General features: G+C 48.0%; 2 protein-coding genes across 3 annotated transcripts in view; one reads left to right on the forward strand and one right to left on the reverse strand.

Moving 5' to 3' along the window:
• Mindy4 (MINDY lysine 48 deubiquitinase 4) overlaps window positions 1-13,819 on the reverse strand; it is a 149,145-nt gene extending 135,326 nt beyond the window's left edge. Inside the window, exons 1-2 of one of the 2 annotated variants that reach the window (XM_035448554.1) lie at window positions 12,098-13,819; window positions 11,391-11,507 (exon numbers count right to left, since the gene is read on the reverse strand). In XM_035448554.1, the coding sequence (XP_035304445.1) occupies window positions 11,391-11,438 (48 nt within the window). In that variant the 5' untranslated portion in view covers window positions 11,439-11,507; window positions 12,098-13,819. Of the gene's footprint in view, window positions 1-11,390; window positions 11,525-12,097 lie in introns of those variants that run through there. The other variant, XM_035448555.1, reaches the window with a different exon arrangement.
• Inmt (indolethylamine N-methyltransferase) lies at window positions 5,888-11,863 on the forward strand. The gene is made up of 3 exons (XM_027429690.2): window positions 5,888-6,267; window positions 7,417-7,624; window positions 11,225-11,863. Exons 1-3 carry the CDS (start codon window positions 6,111-6,113, stop codon window positions 11,646-11,648), a joined length of 789 nt encoding a protein of 262 aa, XP_027285491.1. The 5' UTR covers window positions 5,888-6,110; the 3' UTR covers window positions 11,649-11,863.
• Window positions 13,820-22,223: the final 8,404 nt, after the last annotated feature.

A 22,223-nucleotide genomic window follows, 5' to 3' on the forward strand; every position in this document is an offset into this window, starting at 1 on the left:
CTTGGGTCTACATAAACAAACAGTTCTGAGTCTGTGAAGCCCAACAGCCTGGGGCCTCCACAAAGGCAGGGTCACCCAGCAGTCACTCAGCCAGCTTGAAGGAGCAGGACCAGGATTTCCCAGCAGGCAGGAAACTGCTATGCTCATGTTTCATAATTCAAGGGGACAATTAATAAGAAGATTGTGCTGGATGATTCTATGTCAATTTGACACAAGGAGGAGAGAACCTCAGTTGAAAAAAAAATGCCTCCAAAGACCAGTCTTTATATCCACAGACCCAGAGAGGCTGAGTAATGGGAAAGCTCAAGGAGGGGTGCATGGGTGCATGGTCTCCCTGGGAAAGGGAAATAGTCTAGATCTCAAGGGTGGACTGGGAGCAGGTAGGAATGAGATCAGGTGGGATCGGATAAGGAGGGGCAGGATGGAGGAAGAGAGACAAATAGAATGGGGGCATTTGAGGGGTGACGTGAAAACCTAGTGCAATGGAAACTCCCCGAATCGATAAGGGTGTCCCTATCAAAGTGCCCTAGTAACAGGGGAAAGGAGCCTGAGAAGGCCATCTTCTGTAACCAGGCAAGGTTTCTGGTGATGAGACTGGAACATCAACCCAGCCACAAAACCTATAATTTATTCTGCCTGCAAGATGTGCTGGGGTAATGATGGAACAGAACTTGTGGCAACGGCCAACCAATAGCTGGTCCAACTTGACCCTCAAACTGTGACATGGAGCCCATGCCTAACGCTGCCTGGATGGCCAGGAACCAGAGGCTGGATAGCCCAGAGACATAGGATAGAACCAAACATGACTGGCAAAAAAAAATAAATAAATAAGTCTGATATTCTCATAGGCCAGAGCCCAGCCCAATCGTCATCAGAGAGGTTTCATCCAACAACTGATGGCAACAGACGCAGAGACCAGAACCAAACATGAGGTGGAGAGGGGGGAACCCTGAGGAAGAGGTGGAGGAAGGATTGTAGGAGCCAGAGGGGTCAAGAACACCACAAGAACACACCCAAAAAACCAATTAAGCAGGGTTCATAGGAGCTCACACAGACTGAAGCACCAATCACAGAGCCTGTATGGGTCTGATCTAGCTCCTCTGCATATTATTACTGTTGTAGCTGGGTGTTCTTGTGGGACTCCTAACAGTGGGGGGCTGACTCTGACTCTTTTGCCTGCTCTTGGGACACTTCTCCTCCTACTAGGTTGCCTAGTCCAGACTTGATATGAGGATTTGTGCCTAGTTTTCCTGGAACTTGTTATGCTGTGTTCTTTTGATATGCCTGGGAGGGATACCTGAAGGGAAACAAAGGAAGAGTCTCTCTGGGGTGAGAGGGGAGGCGGTAAGTAAATAAATAAATATAATCAGGCTGTAGGTAAGCCTGTGTGGCATTTTCTTAATTAGTGAGGGATGGGGGAGGCCCAGCCCATTCTGGGTGGTACCACCCCTGGACAGGTGATCCTGGGTGCTATAAGAAAGCAGGCTAAGAAACCACGAAGAGCAAGCCAGTAAGCACTACTCCTCCATGGCTTCTGTATCAGCTCCTGCCTCCAGGTTCCTGCTCTGTTTGACTTCCTGCTCTGATTTCTTTCTATGATAAATAGTAATTCAGAATCATAAGCAAAATAAAATGTTTTTCCTCCAAATTGCTTTTAGCCATGGTACTTCATCACAGCATTAGAAACCTTCACTAAGACTCAGATAGTTCTAACCAAGAGCATTAACTGAAATCTTGGGGTGCCTGTATTAGTCAGGGTTCTCCTCATGAGTGAATGGGAGAAGTGTACATGGGAAGAGCTTTGTTTTAAGCTCTTAACTCACAAGTGGAGGGCAAGAAGACTTGGATGGTCTCCTATCCTATTCATGCATGCCTTCATCTGATTGGATAAGGTCCACCCACATTAGAAAAGTTTCCTGCTTTACTAAAAGTCTGCCAATGAAAATTTAATCTCATCCAAAACACCATGTCCCAGCCAAGTTGACACATAAAATAAACATCCTGACAATCAGGGCTAGTAGCAAAGGGCCACTATCACCCTTGCCTCACTCTATATGGTGAGATCTTGCACAGCACAGCCAGCAGCAGAGGGCTAGAGGCCTGATGCTAGCCCTCCCTAGCCAGCCTCCTGAAGGGGGTGTCCTTCTGTATGCTGTGAATAAATGTTTCTCCCATTGGTTGATGAATAAAGCTGTTTTGGCCAATGGACAGGCAGAATTTAGCCAGGTGGGAAATCCAAATAGGGTTAGAGAAATGTAGTAGTCAGAGTCAGGGAAATGCTATATAGCTGCCTAGGAAGTAAGAGGTCCAGGCATCACTGGTAAGCCAAGACTGGTGGAGATACACAGATTAATAGAAATGGGTTAATAATTAAGAGAGAGCTAGCCAATAAGAAGTCTGAGCCATTGGCCAAACAGTTTATAATTAGTATAAGCCTCTGTATGTTTATTTGGGACTAAATGGTTGTGGCACTGGGCAGGACAGAAACTTCCATTTACAGCCTCCCTCCCAGGTGCCACCTGAGCTAGCTACCCAGCACCTCATCCCATTTGCATTTACAGAAATGATGAATGTGGCTATATTATCCAGAGCCTACACCAAGGGATGGGACACCTCAGGGTCTATGTTCAACCTTCCCAGAACAATTTACTCTATTTGTCCCTTGTCCCTCCAGAGGCCTCTGCTTCTAGCTTTTACCTCCCTCCCCACCACCTTTGCCCTCTTGGTCTCTATGTATTCCATGATTCCAGCCCAGTCAGGTGTCCTCATAGAAGTAAGGAAATCTGCTCAGAGTTGGGTCTCTTATGGAAATTTTTTAAGTGATTCTTTCCATATCAGAACCACTGACACTGAACTTAACACTGAAGGATGATCAGAAACCCTGGCTTCTATCCCAAGATGCCAGTAGCTCCAGATCCCCACCTGGGGTGAACAAAAGTGACTGCAGACATTGCTAGTGACTCCCTGATAGGCAAAAATTGCTGCCCTCTGAGAACAACAGTCCCAAGGTTTATGTTCCTACTGGGACAGTTTCTGTCCCTTCTAAGAATACGGACATCATTTTAGACCTATTTGTATGTTATTTTTTGTGTGTTTTTTTGGGGGGGTTGTTGTGTTTTGGTTTTTGGTCTTGGTTTGGGTTTTTTTTTTTTTTTTGAAAGGGTATCTCTGGTTGTCCTGGAAATCGATCTATAAACCAGGTTGGCCTTGAATTCACAGGGATCTACCTGCTTCTGACTCCCGATTACTGGGATTAAAGATGTGTACCACCACCACTCTGAAATGCAAATGGGCAAATTTCAAGATGCCTGTGCAGATAATGGGGCCACCTGAAAATTCTAGTGAACTAGAAAAATCTCAGTGTTCACCATGTGAGAAAGCACAACTAGCCTCTGTGTTCCTAGGGCCAGCATTCCCTGCCTTCCTGCTCATGAATGTGGAGAGAGAATCCCATCCAAGAGAGGGGACCTGTGGAAAGGGCCTGTTTTACTAGAATGCCCCAGATCCAAAAATTAGTGCTCAATATCTTCTCACACACCAACACCAGTTGCCCCAGCCCTGGAAGGAAGTCAGTCCAAAGAGAAAGGAAAACTAATTCTTCTCATATTTTACCAGAGGGAAATTAAGCAGATACTTAGCCTACAATTTTCAAAGTCAAAAAAAACAATATGGCAATTCTTTGACTAAATTATTTGTACTGAACATTTCCAGGCCTTGACTTGGCAATCACATGTGTAAAAAGTCAATCAAATCTAGACCCAAGTCACAGATTCCATCAATCACAGCAGCTGTTAGGATTTCAATTGTTGGATACCAGAGAATGCAACTAACATATTCAGGTGGTCATCCCAGACACATGTGAGCACAGAGAGGAAGGGATCTTTGCCTAAGTGCTCAGGTGCAAGTGTCAGGAGCAGATGTGAGAAACCCTAGGCAAATGTCACACCTTCAGTCTCTCCATTCGTGTTAACCCACTAAGATTTAGCTTCCTCGGATCTCAGCTTCAATCCTTTTTAAATAAGTAGAGTAGGTGACTAATTGTGTTTTTTACAACTGATGAACAACTGTGCACCACCATTCTCATGGAGTAGAAACACCAGAGTCCAGGCTCTGTGAATTCCAGGAAAGGGGGAAAGTGTGCTTCCCACAACGAAAAGGGCAAGAATGATGACAAAAGATGGGTTCAAATTCACATATTGTGGAGATGTTTTCCCAAGCTCTAGATAGCCTGAGAGGAAATGATTGTCTTCCATTTTGGGTAGCAGGGCTCTTTCTTCTGGCTTGAAGGATGTTGTCTAAGCATGCTTGGAGATCCAGGGGTAGGATTGCATCACTGGGTCCCCAAGGGATTCCCTGAACTCACAAGGTAGTGTGGGAGTGAGTACATGAACCCCATAGCTGGAGCGCAGAGAGCTTGCAGGAGGGCTCAGGGTGATGAACAGGGTAAGGCTTGTCATTGGTCTATGTTCCCGCTTTGGGCATAGAGTCTTGAACATGAATCTGGAGCCTCTGCTGCTGCCCGAGTGACCTTGGACATCACACTGGCCCCTTCCTTGTTGTTGAGGGGGCATCCACCTTGCAGGTTACTATGAAGATGACAACAGACTTCTGTCACGTATTAAGTGATCAGTGTCATGAACTTTGCCCGTGCTATGTTGCCTGCAACCCAAGCTTGCCCTCTGGCAACCCACTCTGAACTTTACTGCCCAGAAGCTCTCACCCTTAGATGACTTTTAGAAAGAGATGGGGCAAGCTTTTTCTTTTCTTTTCTTCTTTCTTTCTTTTTTTTTTTTTTTCATCTTGTGATCATTGCAGAATCCCTGCAACGGTGTAAGAGTGTATCTATCCTTTATCAACTTTCCCTTTCCCTTTGTGGTAGCAGCCCTGCCAACCTAACTCAAACCAATCACCTAGGAAGTGAGGAATGGCCCCCATCATGCTGGTCTGTGGGGGTTTTCTTGATTAATGATTGATATGGGAGGGCCCATGGCCCTGTGGGTCATGCCACCTTTTGGCCAATAGTCCTGGGTTGTATAAGAAAGCAGGCTGAGCAAGCCAGTAAGCAGTGTTCCTTCAAGGTCTCCCCCTGGTCCTGCTTGAGTTCCTGTCCCCGACTTTCATAGAAGATGGACTGATCAGGAAGTATAAGTCAAAAAAATCCTTTCCTTCCCAAGTTGCTTTTGGTCATAGTGTTTACTATAGCAACAGAAAGCAGACTGGGCATCATCTTTCAAAGCAACCAGACCAGATCACACCAGACCCATGAAAGCTAGTGATCTTGGGCCAGGAGGGGCAATGTGCCCATGTGCACACACGTGTTCCTGGGTGTGTGAAGCTCTAAGCAGCGTGATGATACCTTCTCCTGCATGTCAGCACTTTTTCAATTGTTCGTCCAAATACAGTGCTTGGCCAACACAGGCCTGGTGATTTAGGGAGGTGCTATCAAAGTTTACTCCTGAGCTAATAAAAAATAAAACATTAAGCCAAGTGAGAAAACAAGATTAAAATCTCCAGGGAATCATTAACTCAGTTAAAGACAAGCTGCTTGCAAATGCAAATTCACTGAGTGCAGTGGAAAAATTTTGACAATCTCAGGTCCCACATCCCCATCCCAAGGAGCACTTCTGCTCTGCTTCTTGTTTTGTTTGCAGTTGCAGAAACGAAGCCCAGGGTGTTGAATGTGTTGGCCAGGGGACCTGGTCCTGAGTCCCCACCCTCTACTCTCAACCACAAGAGTGAAGAAGCATCCCTGAGCAGACCTTGATCTCTCTGCTCTGACTTTCTCTTGGTCCCTGTGTAATTCTCTCCCTCTCCCTCTCCCTGCAATACTGCCTCCAGCCACACCACCCTGGGGAACTAGTGATGAGACTGTCCCAGGACAGGAGCGGGTGGGGCGATGATAACACAGGACTCTAGCATTCTCATGCTTCATCACAAAAACCATATCGAGCCAGGAATCTGACACCAGCGCTCTGATAACATCCACCGGGACCCTAGCTCCTCCCTGAAGAGGGAGGCCTATTAAAAGAGGCTATAAAAGGTGTGGTGGGAGGGAATGGGCACTCTGCAGAGGCAAGAGGAGTACAGACAGCTGCAGTGGGCTAACCAGAATGGAGGGCAAAGTATACAAGGGAGGTGAGGACTATGAACAAGAGTTTGACCCCCGAGACTACCTGGCCACCTACTACAACTTCGACTCGGGCCCAGTGGCAGAAAAGGAAATCATAAAGTTTAGCCTGCAGAACCTCTACCAGACCTTCTCTTCGGGTGAGTGGCTAAGGTCCCCTGGGGGAGGGGCTGGAGCAGTACCAATGTGAAGAGCTCATTCTGTATATACAGATGCTACAGCGGTGGCCAGCCTGGCAGCCCACAGATGGCAATGTGTGTGGGTCCAGAGGAGCCATGCCTTGAGAGCTTGCAGCCATGGTCAGCTTCAGTTGCCTCACTTGTAGAATGCCTCACTTGTACCCCCAGATTTGTGGAGCTTCTAGGACACTTCTGGGAGAAGTGACAAAATGAGCCTGAGCACCAAAGCTGCTCCACCCTCCTCCTCTGGCAGAGGCCTTTCAGAGAGCTCTCTAGAATTTCTGGGACATTGCATTCTCTGGAAATCTGATGAAAATTCTTATACACACAAACATACATGTAAACAAGCGTCCAGAATTTTCCCCCGACATCTAAGGTGGGGGAGACTAAAGGTTAGCACTGTGGGAAGGGAGAGGGAGAGCCATTAGACCAGCAAGAATAAAGTATAATAGTTCAGACTTCTCAGTACTAGGAGAGTATGCTCTGTGAGATCCTGGAGGTTGTTTAGCAACACCACAGCCCCCCCCCAAGGGAAAAAGGGGCCTTCTTAACTAGACATTCTGTGCTAAGGAAGGTGTGGCAAGGGGCTCCCTCAGAATACAGAGGAAGGGAGGATACATGCTCCTGGAGAAAGCTGGGCAGAGTACAGGCACTGATGCTTGGCAGGGGCATAGCAGGTGTAAGAGGGGACTGCAGAAGGGAAGGGGCGGGGCTTAAAGGTGATACCCTGGTGCTGCCCTTGTCTTCTGATACATGGCTATCTTTTCTAGTATACCTGAAGGGCTCTTAAGAACACACTGGATTCCTTCTCAACCTTTATCCCAGACCCTGTCACTCTGTCGATATCTCCAGTTTTCTAAATCCACTGTTCTTAGAGATAAGCCAGTGTCAACCTACCAGCAATCAATCCTAAGTCTATCCAGAAGGTCAGATGTGCTTCCACTAATTTCCTGGGAGGGTTTTGAGAATGCTAGCTATACCCCAGTCCTAGCTTTGCTCCCCACTCCTGTCAACCAGAGGCAAGAGGCTACTGCCCTTCTCAGATGGCACATCCTAATGAGGCTTGGAGTTCCATGCTCTCAGCAGGACCTGCCCATTCTGTCTCCACAGGAAGTGTAAGGGGCGATCTCCTGATTGACATTGGCTCTGGCCCCACCATTTACCAGCTGCTTTCCGCATGTGAGGCCTTCCGGGAGATCATCGTCAGCGACTACACTCCACAGAACCTGCAGGAGCTGCAGAAATGGTTGAAGAAGGAGCCCGGGGCCTACGACTGGTCCTCCATAGTGCAGCACGTGTGTGAGCTGGAGGGAGACAGGTAACTGCCCTGTGTCGTCCATCGACCTCATCCTTCTCAGACAAGGTCACTCAGGACAGCACAGGGACCATTACCCACCTTACTTTCCTCCTGGTCTGCCTGCACCTCATGAACTTATAACCCTGCCTCTGGGTCTGTCCCACCTCTAGTCCCAAGGCTGCCCCAAACTGTCTGACCCTGCTCTCCCTTTCTCTGTACCTGCTCAAACCAGCTGTGACACTAGCTTCTATGTCACCTCCTCCAGGAAGTCCTGACGACTGTCCCAGTTCACACCACTCCTGCTTTGCTCTGGAGACTGGTTCAATGTCTCCGTTGATGCTGGCAGACAAACTTATCATGGAAAGACATGCTGGGAGGTATACCCCACACTTGTCCCCTCAGCACTGTGACAAAGCCCCAAAGACCAATTAGCAGTGGTCTTCTGCAGGCCCTGTGTCCACTTTGGTTCATAGAGGGTATTAGCCCCAACTGAAGCTGCAAGAGTCAGTGATTCTGATTATACTGCTGGGGAAACTGAGGCCCTGGCTTAGAGACAGTACTCTAGCCTTCCTCGGAACAGGGTAAAAACAAGTCAGTATTTCTGCCCTGATCTTGGAACAGAGGACTGACCCTGACCACCATAGGCTGTCCTGGCTAGAGGGACAGTAATTACAGGGGCCTTAGAGTTAGTCCCGTCGGGGTGTCACTCACTCTCACTGTGAGTCAAGAGCACACACATCCAGGAGGAGGGAGCCCCATGGAGCTCCTGTTACACGAAGAGACAGCTGCCATCATTGTAGCCTGAGACAGGTAGTGTGAGGTGAAAGGACAGGCTACAACAGGGACATGAGAATCCTCTTCTGAGCTGAAGGTGACCTCTCCCAGGAGCTGGGGCGCCTGAGGGAACAAGGACCCCATCTCAGGAAGACATGGCCAGGCATCAGGGAGGGCCACCAAGGCCACAAACGGGCACCCTCGAGAGGCTGTGATAAGAGTGACATAGTGGCAGAGCATAAGTGTTCATTGTGTGTGTGAGTGCATGTGTGGGTACATGTGTATGTGTGCGAATGCATTTATGTTTGCAATGTGTGGACGCAGCATGAATGTGTGCGTGTCAAAGTGCATGTTTGTTTGTATGTTAACATGTATATGTGTGTTATGTATATGTGTGCATGTATGTGTGTACAATGCATATGTTTAAGTGTGTGTGTGTGTGTGTGTGTGTGTGTGTGTGTGTGTGTGTGTGTGTGTGTGCATGCCATGTACACATGCACATAGGTACATGAATGGGGCACTCATTCCACAGTGGATGTGTGGAGGTCAGAAGACAACCTGTGGAAGTTGGTTCTCTCTTTTCTTTTTCTTTCTTTCTTTCTTTCTTTTTTTTTTTTTTTGAGACAGGGTTTCTCTGTGTAGCTTTAAAGCCTGTCTTAGAACTCACTCTGTAACCAGGCTGGCCTCAAACTCACAGAGATCTGCCTGCCCCTGCCTCCCGAGTGCTAGGATTAAAGGTGTGCACCACCAATGCCCGGGTTCTAGGGGTTATGAGGTTTAGCAGTAAGCTCCCTTACCAACTTAGTCATCTCACTAGTGCAGGACCTATGCCTTTGAAAGAACTATTCCATACACCCAGCCGAGGAGAGTGTCAAACCCAGTAAGAGCAGCAGGTGGCAGGGCAACCCCTAGCATTGACAATAACTAGAGAAATCATGGAGGGGGTTGGGGATGCTGGAGTCCATAGCCACTCTGTGGGTCTGGTTAGCCACTGACGAGTAGTTTAGATGCAAAGTGAAGTGAGGAGCCAAGGGTGACCCTAAGGTTCATGGCCACCGATGCAGGAAGGAGGTAGAGAAGGAGGGTATTCAGACAGCTGGTACAGCCGGAGCACGGTGTCTGGAGCTGTTTCAGTGACATGGCCATGGAAACTCGGGGGAAGCAACAGGATACGACTGGGAACTCCCTGGATGGCCAGAAGAGAGGAGGCTCATGACAGCAGAAGTCAGGAGGAGGTTGCCAAGGGAGACAGGAAAGTAAACACCATTATCATGCACCCCCCCCAGAAGCCAAGGAAAGAACACCTTTGCAAAAGCAGGGATCCCTAATGGGGGGTGAGCCTAAAGCCATTATGCTGAAAGTAAAGCATGCACGGAGAAAGGAGTGCTGCAGGTTTCGATGTGTCTATCTATCCCAAACTGGCAAGTCCAGAGACCACCATCAGATGGGTACCAGCCAGAGGCTGTGGCCGGCAGTCACTGGTTTATGCTGTGCAATGAGTTCAAAGATCCAGGAGTGAGTTTTTGCTTTGTTTTGCATTTTTGTTTGTTTGTTTTGAGACAGAGTCTTGCTGTGTAGCCCAGGTTAGCCTTGAACTCCTTCATGATCCTCCTGCCTCAGCCTCCCGAGTGCTGGGATACCAGCACCATATCCATGTGAAGCTCTGTAACTCTGTGTGAGGTAGAAGGGAAGGTTTACAAATAGTGACGTCAGTTACACAGCATTATAAGTGCAAGCAATGCCACAGAACTGAACACTCACACACACACACACACACACACACACAAAAAAAAAAAAAAACTGCCATACAAAACAGCACTCCCCTGAAAGCCCAGCTCTCAGGAGGCTAAGACAGGAGAAATATGAGTGTGAGGCCAACCTGAGCTACAGAGTGAGTTCTAGGCCAGTGTGGAGCACACCAAGAGGCCCTGTCTTCAAAACAGCAAGTTTTTTTTTCCAGCTTAAAAAACAAAGAATAGGGGCTGGAGAGATGGCTCAGTGGTTAAGAGCACTGACTGTTCTTCCAGAGATCCTGAGTTCAATTCCCGACAACCACATGGTGGCTCACAACCCATCTGTAATGAGATCTGGCACCCTCTTCTGGCCTGCAGGGACACATGCAGGCAGAACACTGTATACATAATAAAATAAATAAAATCTTTTTAAAAATTTTTTTAAAAACAAAGAATAAAGAGGATGGTGAGGCAAATCAGTCAAACAGGGCTTACCTTGCAAGCATGAAGATCTGAGTGCAATTCCTAGAACCCACATTTTTGTGTTTGTGTTTTTGTTTGTTTTGTTTTGTTTTAAAGCAAGATGTGGTGGGTAGCTTTGTGCTTATAATCCTAGCACTAAGCAGGCTGAAATACAAGATCCATGGAGCTTGTTGACCAGCCAGCCTAGCCTACTTGCCCAATGAGATATTCTGTGTCAATACAAGAAGAAAAACTAGACAGCTCCTGAGGAATGAACGGCTCCTGAAGTCGTACTGTGGCCTCCACACACATATGTAAATGTTGGCGTGCACATTTTCATACACGCATGTACCCACTCTCGTAGGTACAAACAAAATAACAATAATGAGATACACCAAAATGATTGAAAGGGTGTAAAGAAGGAAGGGTGAGTGGAAGAAGAAGAACTCAAATACCAAATCCACCATGCCTGGTGGCTCAGTTTCCATCTGTGTGGTGTGTCACTGGGCAGCTTGCACAGTGGGATGGTTGTGGGGTCAGAGAAAATTGCAACAACCAAAATAGATATTTTTCATAATTACTAGTTTTTATCCTTTATTATATTGGTCCACTGTAGTCATGTTACAGTGTTACCTCTCTGATCCTTTCACAGAAGCAAGTGGCAGGAGAAGGAGGCCAAGCTCCGAAGGACAGTCACTCGGGTACTGAAATGTGATGTCACCAAGACACCTGCACTAGGGTCTGCTCAAGTGCCGCTGGCTGACTGCGTGCTGACCTTTCTGGCCATGGAGTGTGCCTGTCTTGATGTGGATACCTACCGGGCAGCCCTGCGCAGACTGGCTGACCTGCTGAAGCCAGGGGGCCATCTGGTTACCATGGTTACTCTAGGTTTCCAGAACTATATGGTGGGCCCCAAAAAGTTCTCTGGGGTCTTCCTGGAGAAAGAGACGGTAGAGAAGGCTGTTCAAGATGCAGGCTGCCAGGTGCTGAAATGCAACTGTGCCCCCCTCAAATACTCACAGGCCTGCTGCAAGGGTCTCTGCTTTATAGTTGCCCGCAAGGGCTCCAGTGCCTGAGGTCACTGGCAGAGAAGAGCCTTCCCTGAGGAAGCTATAGCCAGTATTTATAAAATCTTGCTCCATAGCTTCCTAACACTGGTCATGCTGCTTCTATCTATTACCTGGTCACATGGTCACAAGGAAAAGCTCCAGGTTCTCTATTTTCAGCCCCAACATTCACCCCACTTGCTCCTTTTCTTACCCTAAGTAAAGCTAATTAAAATAAAGTGATTTCTCTGGATTCTGTCTTGGAATAGCGTTTCCCAGCAACAGTTGAGAATTTGACTGCCACACATGTATCTGGGAGCAGATGCTGTGAACACAACTGCAGGCCTTGGAGGGAGAGGAGGAGGGAGACAGATGGTGGCATGGGCAGCACCAAGCCCATTCCACTGAGGCAACTGGAGCTGGAGCCAGTGTGGGGCCTGCAGGGGGCGTTGCCTACTAAGGAAGTCGGCCATGCTTACCAATTTCCCTCATCATAAGTTCTGAATAATCAAGAGTACTTGAGTACTCTGCAAGTGGCTTCAACAGACTTGCAGACGCCAACCACAGTTATTCTGGCCACCATGCCCAGGCTCAAGAAAGAAAATGTATGAATGTGCTGGCTGGAGTGTGGATGCTTCTGGGCACCCTGGCCCTTCTGTGGGAGAAACAGAAGACTAGGACCTCAGATTTCATAGCCAGAAGGCACCTTTCAGAGCTGGGTGACTACATATAGGTGTGAGGAAGAGACTCTATATCTGATGGTTTGATGAGTCACAGCAGAGCCACATAGAGGCCTGATTCTGGAGGCAACAGAGCTTTAAGAGTGGCCAGCTGAGTCCAGCCAGTGGGACAGGGCAGAAGTAGGGTTGATTCATCCATATGGCCAAGAACACAAGCCATTACAAGCCTTCTGGGAAGGCCTAGAGACATATTTCTTGAGGAATGTTCACTAGGGAGTAAGTCCTCCATGGCCACTGTACTCACTGGCTCCATTGGAGCTGGTCCTAGCGTTGAGAGCAGTTGTGTTCTACAGAGGGAAGTGATATCCCTTCTTACCCTACTCTGGCACACATGAAGGCCCTGGTAGCTCTGTGAATGGAGCACAGCCCTTCCACAATATGTCAGCTCCAATGGTGCCATTCAACCCTGCAGAGAAGCTTCCCAATACAAATGCAGCCTTATTTCTACATTGCCTGAAATGTTGGCCTAGGGGGAGAAGGTTCCAGCTAAGCTCTTCGCTCCAGCTAACCAGTGTCAATTGAACCAGCAAAGCAAAGTTTTCACTTTAGGCATTCCTGTCTGTTATTAACCACAGCCCTGGCTGACTAGAACCACAGATCTAAACTCAAAGCATCACATAAAAGCAACAAAAGATCTTTGCTCCCCTCTGAACTTCACAAGCCGGGCCTCCATCATCTGCGTTGCTCTCAAAATCTTGTTTTCCAAGATCCCAGAGAACAGCCCACGGAGCTCCGAGCACTCAATGGCTTTTCCAGCCCAAAGTTCAAATGAAACCACATTGCCTCCTAAATACACAGTCAGGTTAGTCACAACACCCCATTCCTAGTACCAATTTTTGGCTTAGTAGGGCAGAAACCTAAGTCAGGAAACGAGCAGAAGCCACAGAGGGGCATTGCTCACTGGCTTGCTCATCCTGCTTTTCATATCATCCTGTGTCACCTTCACAGAAGTGGCACCTCGCACTGTGGACTGGACTCTTCCGTATAAATCATTATCCAAGAAAGTGCCCTATAGGCTTGCCCATAGGCCAATCTGGTAAAGACATTTTCTCTATTAAGGTCCACTCTTTTCAAGTGACTCTAGCTTGTGTCAAATTGACAACAACAACAAAAATAAAAATCTAGCCAGGATAACCTTCTACCAAATGGCCTTACTACACAGTGCTTTTCTGTCCCCTCCCTAGCCCATTCTCCACCTCTGAGCACTAAAAAGAAAGGGCAAGTAATGAGAAAGGCCAGACCAACAGCCACAGCCTGGGGAAGGGCAGCCTCCACTGCCGTTAAAACCAGTGTTTTCCTAAATGTTTCCATTGTGTTACAATAAATCTTTCCACCCCGCCACCCTCTTGAGTTCTGCTTACTGCATTAGGGCCCAAATAATACACAGAGACTTGTATTAGGTTCAAATGCTGCTTAGCCAATGACTAGGATTCTCATCTGTTAGCTCAGTCTTAATTATCATAAATCTATATATTTTATAAGACTTATCTTATCAAGGATGCCTTCCATTGGCATCCTCATCTCGGGATCACATGGTGACTCTGGAGGAAGAGAGAATAGGGGCCCATTTCCTTCTTGCCCTTGTTTATTTATGAGTCTCCCCACTATGTAATTTCCTGCCTGGATCATCACTTCTTTACTACATTTCCCAGAATCCTCCTTGACTCCTATTCCCGCCTAATTAGCTGCCTCATTGCCCAAACAGTACTTTATTTATCATCAAATAAGACAAACATATACACAGAAGCTCTTCCCTCATGACTATTGTGTTTGTGAAGTCACCCTGAGCCTTAGGTCAGAGGGCAGTAACAAGGGAGTCCTCCTATCAGTGCTGAGGATAAACTAAGTTTGATCCCTGTCCCTGCTTTAGAGCTACAGCAATGTGAGGCAGCAATGATTCCATTTGGCCATGAGAGGGCAGTGTAGGGCAGAGCATCCTCAGAACTCAGGCACTCAAGAGCTGTTTGCTCAATCAACTTTTTGACATTCTGTGAGATTTTTCCCCCTGCCCTCTGGGAGGTGGGCGAGAAAACCTGCTAGAAGACCCTTCTGCAAGCAAGGTCTCTGAAACCAGGACTCCCCCGGTCTACGAGGTCCCAGATTCGGCAGCTCCTCTGTGCCTGGAGGTGGTGGGAGAGGAAGCTGAGGCCTGGGGTGTGTTGGGACAAGTCCGACAGGGTTGGGAGCTCAGGATGGCTGGTGGGTGGAGTATCTTGAGGTGGGCAGCGCCAAGCAGGAGGTCTGGGGCCCATATTTCGGTGTCTGCACTTGTCACTGACAGCCTCCCACTAGCCGGGGCCTCTTTCCCATCCCGTCTGCTGGAAACGGAATGAAGGAGGAAGCATGCCAGAGTCACTAAGTGCAACCCAGGCAGCAGAGTCTGAGTCCAACGAACAGGTTTGCTAACTTTGAGCATCCTGGTAAGCTTTAGAAAATGCAGATGCCCGTGCCTCGCTGAGTTCTCCAGATAAAACCTTTGGAGAACAGACCATCAAGAAATCTGCTTTCAGTCTTCTGAGGACAACAGGAATGAGGAAGAGGGTGGGGTAGGCCCTTCCCAGGTACCTGGCGATGCTGGGCAGTTTCAGGTAAAGTGCTGAACTCTCTGTCTGCTCTCAGGGTGTCTTAGTTTGCTTTCTGTTGTTGCAATAAGGAAGGCACCGTGACCAAAAGCAACTTGGGGAGGAAAGGGTTTATTTCAGCTCATAACAGTCCATCGTGAGGGGAAGTCAGTACAGGAAGTCAAAGCAGAAACCTGGAAGCCAGAACTGAAGCAGAAGCCATGGAGGAGTTCTGTTTACCGGCTTGCTTCACGTGGCTTGCTCAGGCTGCTTTCTTACAGAACCTAGGACCACCAGTGCTGGGGTGGTACCACGCATAGTGGGCGGAGACCTCCCACACCAATCATTAGTCAAGAAAATGCCGCATGGGTTTACCTATAGGTCAATCTGATGGGGGCATTTTCTCAAGTGAGGTTCCTTCTCAAGTGACTTTAGCTTTGGTCAAACTGATAAATACTAACCAGCACACGGGGACTGAGCTCCAACTTAGTGGGGAAGTGCATGCTCCCAGGGTCTTGGATCACATGTGTCACTGCAGTTTGAGCAAAGGGCAGGGGGAAAGATGCATCCGGAATCCTTCCCTTGGTGGCTGTAAAGGCCAAACCATCTGCCCGAAGCTTTCTTATCAGCAACCACTCCTTGACCGGAACGAGGATCAAGTTTTTTAAGGGACACAAGGCCCTTCTGGCAGGTTGGTGAGAGCTGAGTGGAAGGAAGGATGGTGTCAAATGGAGCCTTCAGTAGCCAGGGATGTGCAGTCCAGGATGCCTGTGTTGGGGAAAGGAGTGTAATGGTGTAGTCATGGGCTGCCCCCAGAAAGAGGAAAAGGAACCCACCACTCCAAGAGTCTAGGAGAATCCTAGTGGCTGCTGGGATCTGGGATCAAGTGTCATCAGCTAATGGGGTGTTGAAGACCTAGAAAGGGGACTGTGGTTGAAGGCAGGAGGGGTGGATAGACTGCTGTGCACTGACCCTCTAGATTCCAGGGCTGTTGGCTGAGACTGGGCACAGTGCAGAGGGTCTAGAGAATCGGAGTTGAATGAAGAAGAGACTAATAGACGGTCATGTCTCTTAGAAGGTGGGTAGACAAGAAGCCAAGGAAGGCACCTGTGTGCAGGAGCACCCCAACGGGAGGAGGAGGCAATTTTAGGCAGCTGGAGTCTGAATCTGGGTAGGTAGATAAAGGTTTGTGCAGTGCCCAGGATGGGTGGGGCGAGCACCACCTGTAAAAACTTGTGGTGGCCCCTGCTGCCACGATCAGCCCGCTGAGACTGCCTAGGCTGTAACTGCTGGAAACAGAGCAAGCCGCTCCTGTAATTAAGAGAGAACTCTGTGATCCCCATTGTTGTTAGACTGGGAACTGACTTCCCTGTCTGTTGAAAAGAAAGATGTGTTTTCTAGTTTTTAATAACTGGGATCAGAGAGAGGTGTGAGTGGCATATTTTGCTGGCAGCACAGCAGTGTTCAGCCTCACCCTGACAACGAATTACTATGTCTGTTTAGATGGCAGAAGGCATGGCTTTCCTTCAAAACCCCAGATCAGTCCAGCAACAAAGGCTAAGAAAGCACTTCTGAAGGATGTCAGAGAGCCCGACCATTTGGCTCTCAGGCAGCCAGATGAACCCCACACAGACAGACCCATGGAAGGGAGGGCAGGTGTGCTGGGAATCCAACTGTCTTTGGAAGGAAGGAATTACAGACAGAGCCCTATACTCAGCTGTTCCAGGAATGTGCAGGAAAAGCAGAGTCCAGGACAGGTGCAGTGAGGGATTGACCAGCAGCCTGCAGGCTGGGGTTCTAGAACAGGACTTCCTCAGCTGAGAAATCCAAGGTGGGTGTACACGCCAACCTTGGATGTGTGGTAAAGAAAGATGTTAAGTAGTTTCCTTCTCCCATTCCAGGCTCTCGGCTCAAGCTGCTCTTCTGTGCCCAAGGGTGTGTCTTGATTTTTATTTCAAGACTCTGGGTGGGAAAGAAGGACTGCAGGCATCTGGGGCATGGACCAGGACCCAGCAATAATGCAAAAGTTGGGAAGGCCAGGAACCCATGGCTTCAGCACAGTGACAAGCTAAAACTGAGTACGTCTTGGCCTAGTTTTCCAAGCTTTACCAAGGAAAGAAAATATGTGGGCATCTAGGAAATAAAGAATATGGGCTTCATGAGAAAGAAACCACAGGAGGAGGCAGGACGCCCCCTCCTTTAAGCTGTGCTACTTCCTGTTGGCTTCCTTTTGCTTCTTCTGGCTCCTTTTGGAGCTGGGTCTCTGCTTCTTGACTGGAAATCTCTGTTTTCTTTCCACTGTGTAGACTCGCTGTACATTTTGCTATGCTATAAAGGCATGCTATAAACATATGTCTATTATACACTGAGCATAGTACTCTTTGCCCTCCTCTCCAATTCATTCCCTTGTTCCCCTAAACAGTTTTATTTCTACCTTCATACATAATTTTTATGTTCTGATCTAAAATCTAGACACCAAATATATTTTAGTTAAGTTTCTGTTGGTATGATAAACATTCTGAAATTAAGTAACTTGATGCAATAGGGCTGGGTTTGGTTTGCCCATCCTGATGGCAGTCAGTCGTTGAGGAAAGTCAGGAACAGGGATTTAATCAGGAGCAGAGCCAGGAACTTGGTCATCTACATTTCTTATACAGGCCTGGTCTGCCTGCCTAGGGATGGTGCTGCCCATGGTGGGCTGCCCCCCATATCAACCAACAGTCAAGACAATGCTCCACAAAAATATACTCATAGGCCAATCCAATGGAGACAATTCCTCAAATGAGGAACTCCAGTTTGTATCAAGTAAGAAAAACTAACCAGCATAGCATATGAGCAAAAACATATTTTGCCTTTCTGAGACTGGTATAATTCACTTACTATTATTGTGTCTGGTTGTACTATTTTCCTACAACAACCATACTACATTCTCTGTGTCCATCCTCTCATGCTGATAGCTTTCCTGTTTCAAGGGACAGTCTTGCAAAAGAGAAGCCATGAGGTCTCCATGTGGCTTCATCACCTCTCCCCTTCAAAAACCAAGCATGGGGCAGGGATTAGCTGCTTGGAAGGTTTGCGCATGGTCTCCATAAATGTAGAGATCACCGTGTGAGGCTGTGCTCCCTGAGCCCAATACAGGACCTGGCACATATTAGGTCTGCAGTAAATAACTGCAGAGTACTTGAAATAACTCCCTGTATTAGTTGGGGTTCTATGTAGGAAAAGAACTGACAGAAAGAATATGTATATCTTAGTCACTGTACTTTGGCTGTGAAAAGACACCATGACAAAGGTAACACTTACGAAAGAAAGCATTAAACTGGGGGCTTCCTTACAGTTTCAAAGGGTAGTCATGACCATCCTGGCAGGGAGCATGGCTGCACACATGGCCCTGGAACAACAGTAGCCGAGAACTTCACATTCTGATCCAAAGGCAACAGGCAGAAAGAGAAGCACTAGGCCTGGCATGGGCTTTTGAAGCCGCAAAGTCCACCCAGCCTCAGTGATGTACTTCCTCCAACAAAGCCCACATCTATTCCAACAAGGACACACCTCCTAATCCTTCTAAACCTTTCAAATCATTCCACTTCCTGGTGACTAAGCATTCAAATATAAGGAGCCTATGGGGGCCATTCTCTATCAAACCACCATCGACATATGCACATATGAGATTTATTTATTTATTTATTTTGGTTTTTCAAGACAGAGCTTCTCTGTGTAACCTTGGCTATCCTGGAACTCCCTCTATAGACCTGGCTAGCTTTGAACTCAAAGATCGACCGGCTTCTGCCTCACAAGTGCTGGGTTTAAAGGCCTGCACCACCACTGCACAGCTGAGGACTTAGTAGAGTGGCTTATAGACTGTGGTCTGGGTTGTCCACTGATGACCATCCATCTCCCAGTGAAGAATTCAGTAGTTATCATCGTTCACGAGGATGGATGTCTCACCTAGTCTTCAGTTTACATTGGAATCCCAAAGATGAAGGTTCTAATACCAGTAAAGGAATCCCTCAGCAGGGGGCCAAATAAATGCTCCAGTAAGAAGAGTAAGAGTAAGCAGGCAAAAAAGCAAATGCTCCCTTCTTCCATGTTCTTTATGTGGGTTACCAGCAGAAGGTGTGAGCCAGATTTTGGAAGGGTTTCCCACCTCAAATGATCCAATACAGAAAACACCTCACAGTCCTTCCCAGTTGCCTGGGTTTTAGTTGATTCCAAGTGTAGTAAAATTGACAAGATTAGCTACTGCACCCTCATTTTGCAGATGCATAAGCTGCACCTCAGAGAACTTAAAGTCTGCCTTGGGCCACATGGTAAATAAGGGGCAGCCCAGCTTTCCATCCTATCTGGGTCTGACTGCAGAGAGAGAGAGAGAGAGAGAGAGAGAGAGAGAGAGAGAGAGAGAGATTAGGAGATTAGGTGTCCTATTGTTCTGCCCAGGGCAGAGAGGTCAGCATGGTTGTCAAAGGTCTGCACATCTTCATCAACAGAAGGACTCATTGACAGGAACTTTGGTTCTGCCTCGTGAAAATCAGCATGAAGCCTTAAGTCTACATCTCTAGTGGTGAACAAAGGAACACCCCCATGGGACAGGGTTGTATACAGCACAAGCTTCTTCCAGGAAGTGTGCGGCCTGACATGGGGCCCTTGGTAGGGCAGGTGGCTTCATTCCTGAGCCTGTCAGAGCTCGGCAGTAGGAATCAACCAGCATCATGGTGGTGACCTTTCTGGAAATTGTCCCCTGTGTTTGTAGCATGGAGAACTTGCCACAGAATGGCTCTGGTTGACCCAGGAATGAAATCACGTGTCCCACCAATGGCCCTGTGCCAGGCCACACAAATTCCCGGAAGAAGTCTGTCTCATGTAAACCCCAGCCCCAGGGGAGCTCTCCTGTGCTCACCACAAGAGATGCAGACTTGAGGCTATATGCTCCATGAGGCAGAGCCAGGGTTCGTGCTAATGGAGATAAACAGACCCTGGGATCCACCTTGCTGGCCTCTCTGTCCTCAACACAGAGCACATGGGACACCTACTCTTGCCCCTGCAGAGCCTCTGTCAGCTATCGTCCCAGGGTGGGGATTGGTGCTCTAGCTTCAGGAACGTTCCACACATTGTCCACCTCAGGCCCCTGCTCTCTTAGCTGTCCCTCAGCCCAGACTCCCCTCCTTCTTCTCCTGGTCCCCACCAGCCCCCTGACCTACCCATATTGGAGCCCAGCCTGAGCTTTCCTCAAAATTCACAGTACTTGCTCCACAAAGTGAATGGTGAGTCACAAAACAAATATTGTGTATAGAAGATCTAATGTTTGCAGGCATTGAACACCAGGAACAAAACAGGTGAAACTCCTATGTTGGAAGAAACAGACAAAAAAAAAAGAAGAAAAGAAATCATTTAGAGTTCTTTCTGAAGGTCTTAAATTGGAGACAATAAGGCAGAGGGTAGAATGGGGTAATGGGAAAAGCTGGTGTGGTTGCAAGTCCTGTGAATTTACCAGTTCCTGGAAGTAGGAGATAAGGATTTGAGAGAGGCCCCTAGAACAGGCAAGGGAGCTGGGGTCAGGGAGGGGTATATCTTCAGCCTAGTCTCAGGAGCTCGGGGCATTGGGTTCACACACATTCTGCCTGGAAGCATCTCACACTGCACCAGCTAGGGTGGGATGGCCTCCGATCTAGTGACAGTTCCACCTTTAGGATGATTCTCTCCAGGAGAGGCAGTTCCTCTTGTCCTTTAATTGGATGAGAGCCAAGTCAGGCAAAGACTGTTTGCAGTGAATTGACTTACTGCACTGTACACAAAACCAGAAGCAAAAATAAAATAGGAGGAATAGATGAAAATACCGGCAAAAATAGGCTGTAAAAGTCTCTTGAGAATAGGGCACTACTAAGGAAACAAACAGTTCGTGCCCACAGAGGAAACTGCCAAAATGGCTCACAAGACCACTCTTCAAGGTGACAGTCTTATGGATCTGAGTGCTGTCACAGTGCCAGGGATGTAGACAAAGGATTTCACTGGGGAAGGGCCTCCGGTCACAGTGGACACTCAGTCTGAAGGTATTTGTATCTGTAGTCATAGAAAGTATTATCTGAGGTCTTGGGAGTCCATGTTGGAGGAAAGGCCCAGGTACCAACAATGTCATTTACATATTGAGGCATAGTTGTCAATGTGGCTGTCAGACAGTCATCAGGGTGACTACCAGCCATTTGGCTCAGAGCATTTGTTAGAAGCTCAAGATGGAGTCGGTGCTGTCAAAACATGATCTCATTAATCATAATTAGAATACCAATTTACTCAGAGTCACAAAGACCACATCACAGCAAAGGATGTTATCTCTAGGCCTCCACAGTCTGTGTCAATCAGCTGGTGGCTATGGACATTACAGACCTGGACCATGAAGGCAGAGGACCCTCTTTACATAAGAACAATATGCAGGAGTAGAAGGATTCGGGTGTAGGGAGTGCCCAGTATGGTTGGAAAGCATCTCTATGAAGCGACCTTTAAAGGAGGAGAGGAGAAAGTGAGCCAAGTATCCAGTGAGGCATCTTTGGGAGAATGGATAGTGCAAAGGCCCTGAGGTGAAATAGCATCCGGCTGATGTTATGTCTGGGGTCAGAACGAGGAGGGGAAGGACAGTAAGGTGTGCTCATACCCAGCCCTGTGTATCCCTGCAAGGCCCATCATCTTACTCTGGGTAAGACAGAGACAATGGAGACACGTACACTGAGGGATGACCTGGTCATGATAACCAGTCGATGGGGGGGGGGGTGACTAGAAAGCTATCCCCCAGGGGCACTGCTCCTTGGTGGGCAACTGGCTATCAGGCCTTTCACCCCCTGCTCCCACCCACCCAAGGTCTTGCCAGCTCTTTTATCTGAGGCAAGAGGAACAGGTACAGAAAGAAAGAAGGGAAAGATTGGGAAGGAGCCGATGGGCTCAGCCTGGGCCTTGGGTGTTTTATGGGGCATGTGATGATGGTGGAATCTGCACTCATGGAGAGGTAGAGCCATCCTGTCCCCAGCCTCAGCTCAAAGAGCTTTAGAAATAATACCCCGAATAATTAAAAAGAGACTTGCTCTCCCACCTCTGGCCTCCAGAGAGGGATATTCATCAGCAAATAAATTAAAACCAAATCTAACAATTTACATGACTCAAGCTAAGGTCGGGGGAGCTGCCAGAACCTGGCAGAGGAACCTGTGGATGCTCTGGTTATGCTAATGAGGCACAGCCCTGCCTTGGCATATCCTCCCAGCACTGAGGCTCCCTGGTCCTCTCAGAGCCCAGCTTCAGCTTATCCATGCAATGGAAGCAGA

The sequence above is a fragment of the Cricetulus griseus genome, chromosome 8 (assembly GCF_003668045.3).
Source record: "Cricetulus griseus strain 17A/GY chromosome 8, alternate assembly CriGri-PICRH-1.0, whole genome shotgun sequence".
In the NCBI taxonomy this organism is placed as follows: Eukaryota; Metazoa; Chordata; class Mammalia; order Rodentia; family Cricetidae; genus Cricetulus; species Cricetulus griseus.

Coding starts and splice junctions, on each gene's coding strand:
- Inmt (XM_027429690.2), top strand. CDS start 6,111: ATGGAGGGCAAAGTATACAAGGGAGGTGAGGACTATGAACAAGAGTTT. Junction 6,268..7,416: donor CTACCAGACCTTCTCTTCGG/GTGAGTGGCTAA, acceptor CTGTCTCCACAG/GAAGTGTAAGGGGCGATCTC. Junction 7,625..11,224: donor TGTGAGCTGGAGGGAGACAG/GTAACTGCCCTG, acceptor ATCCTTTCACAG/AAGCAAGTGGCAGGAGAAGG.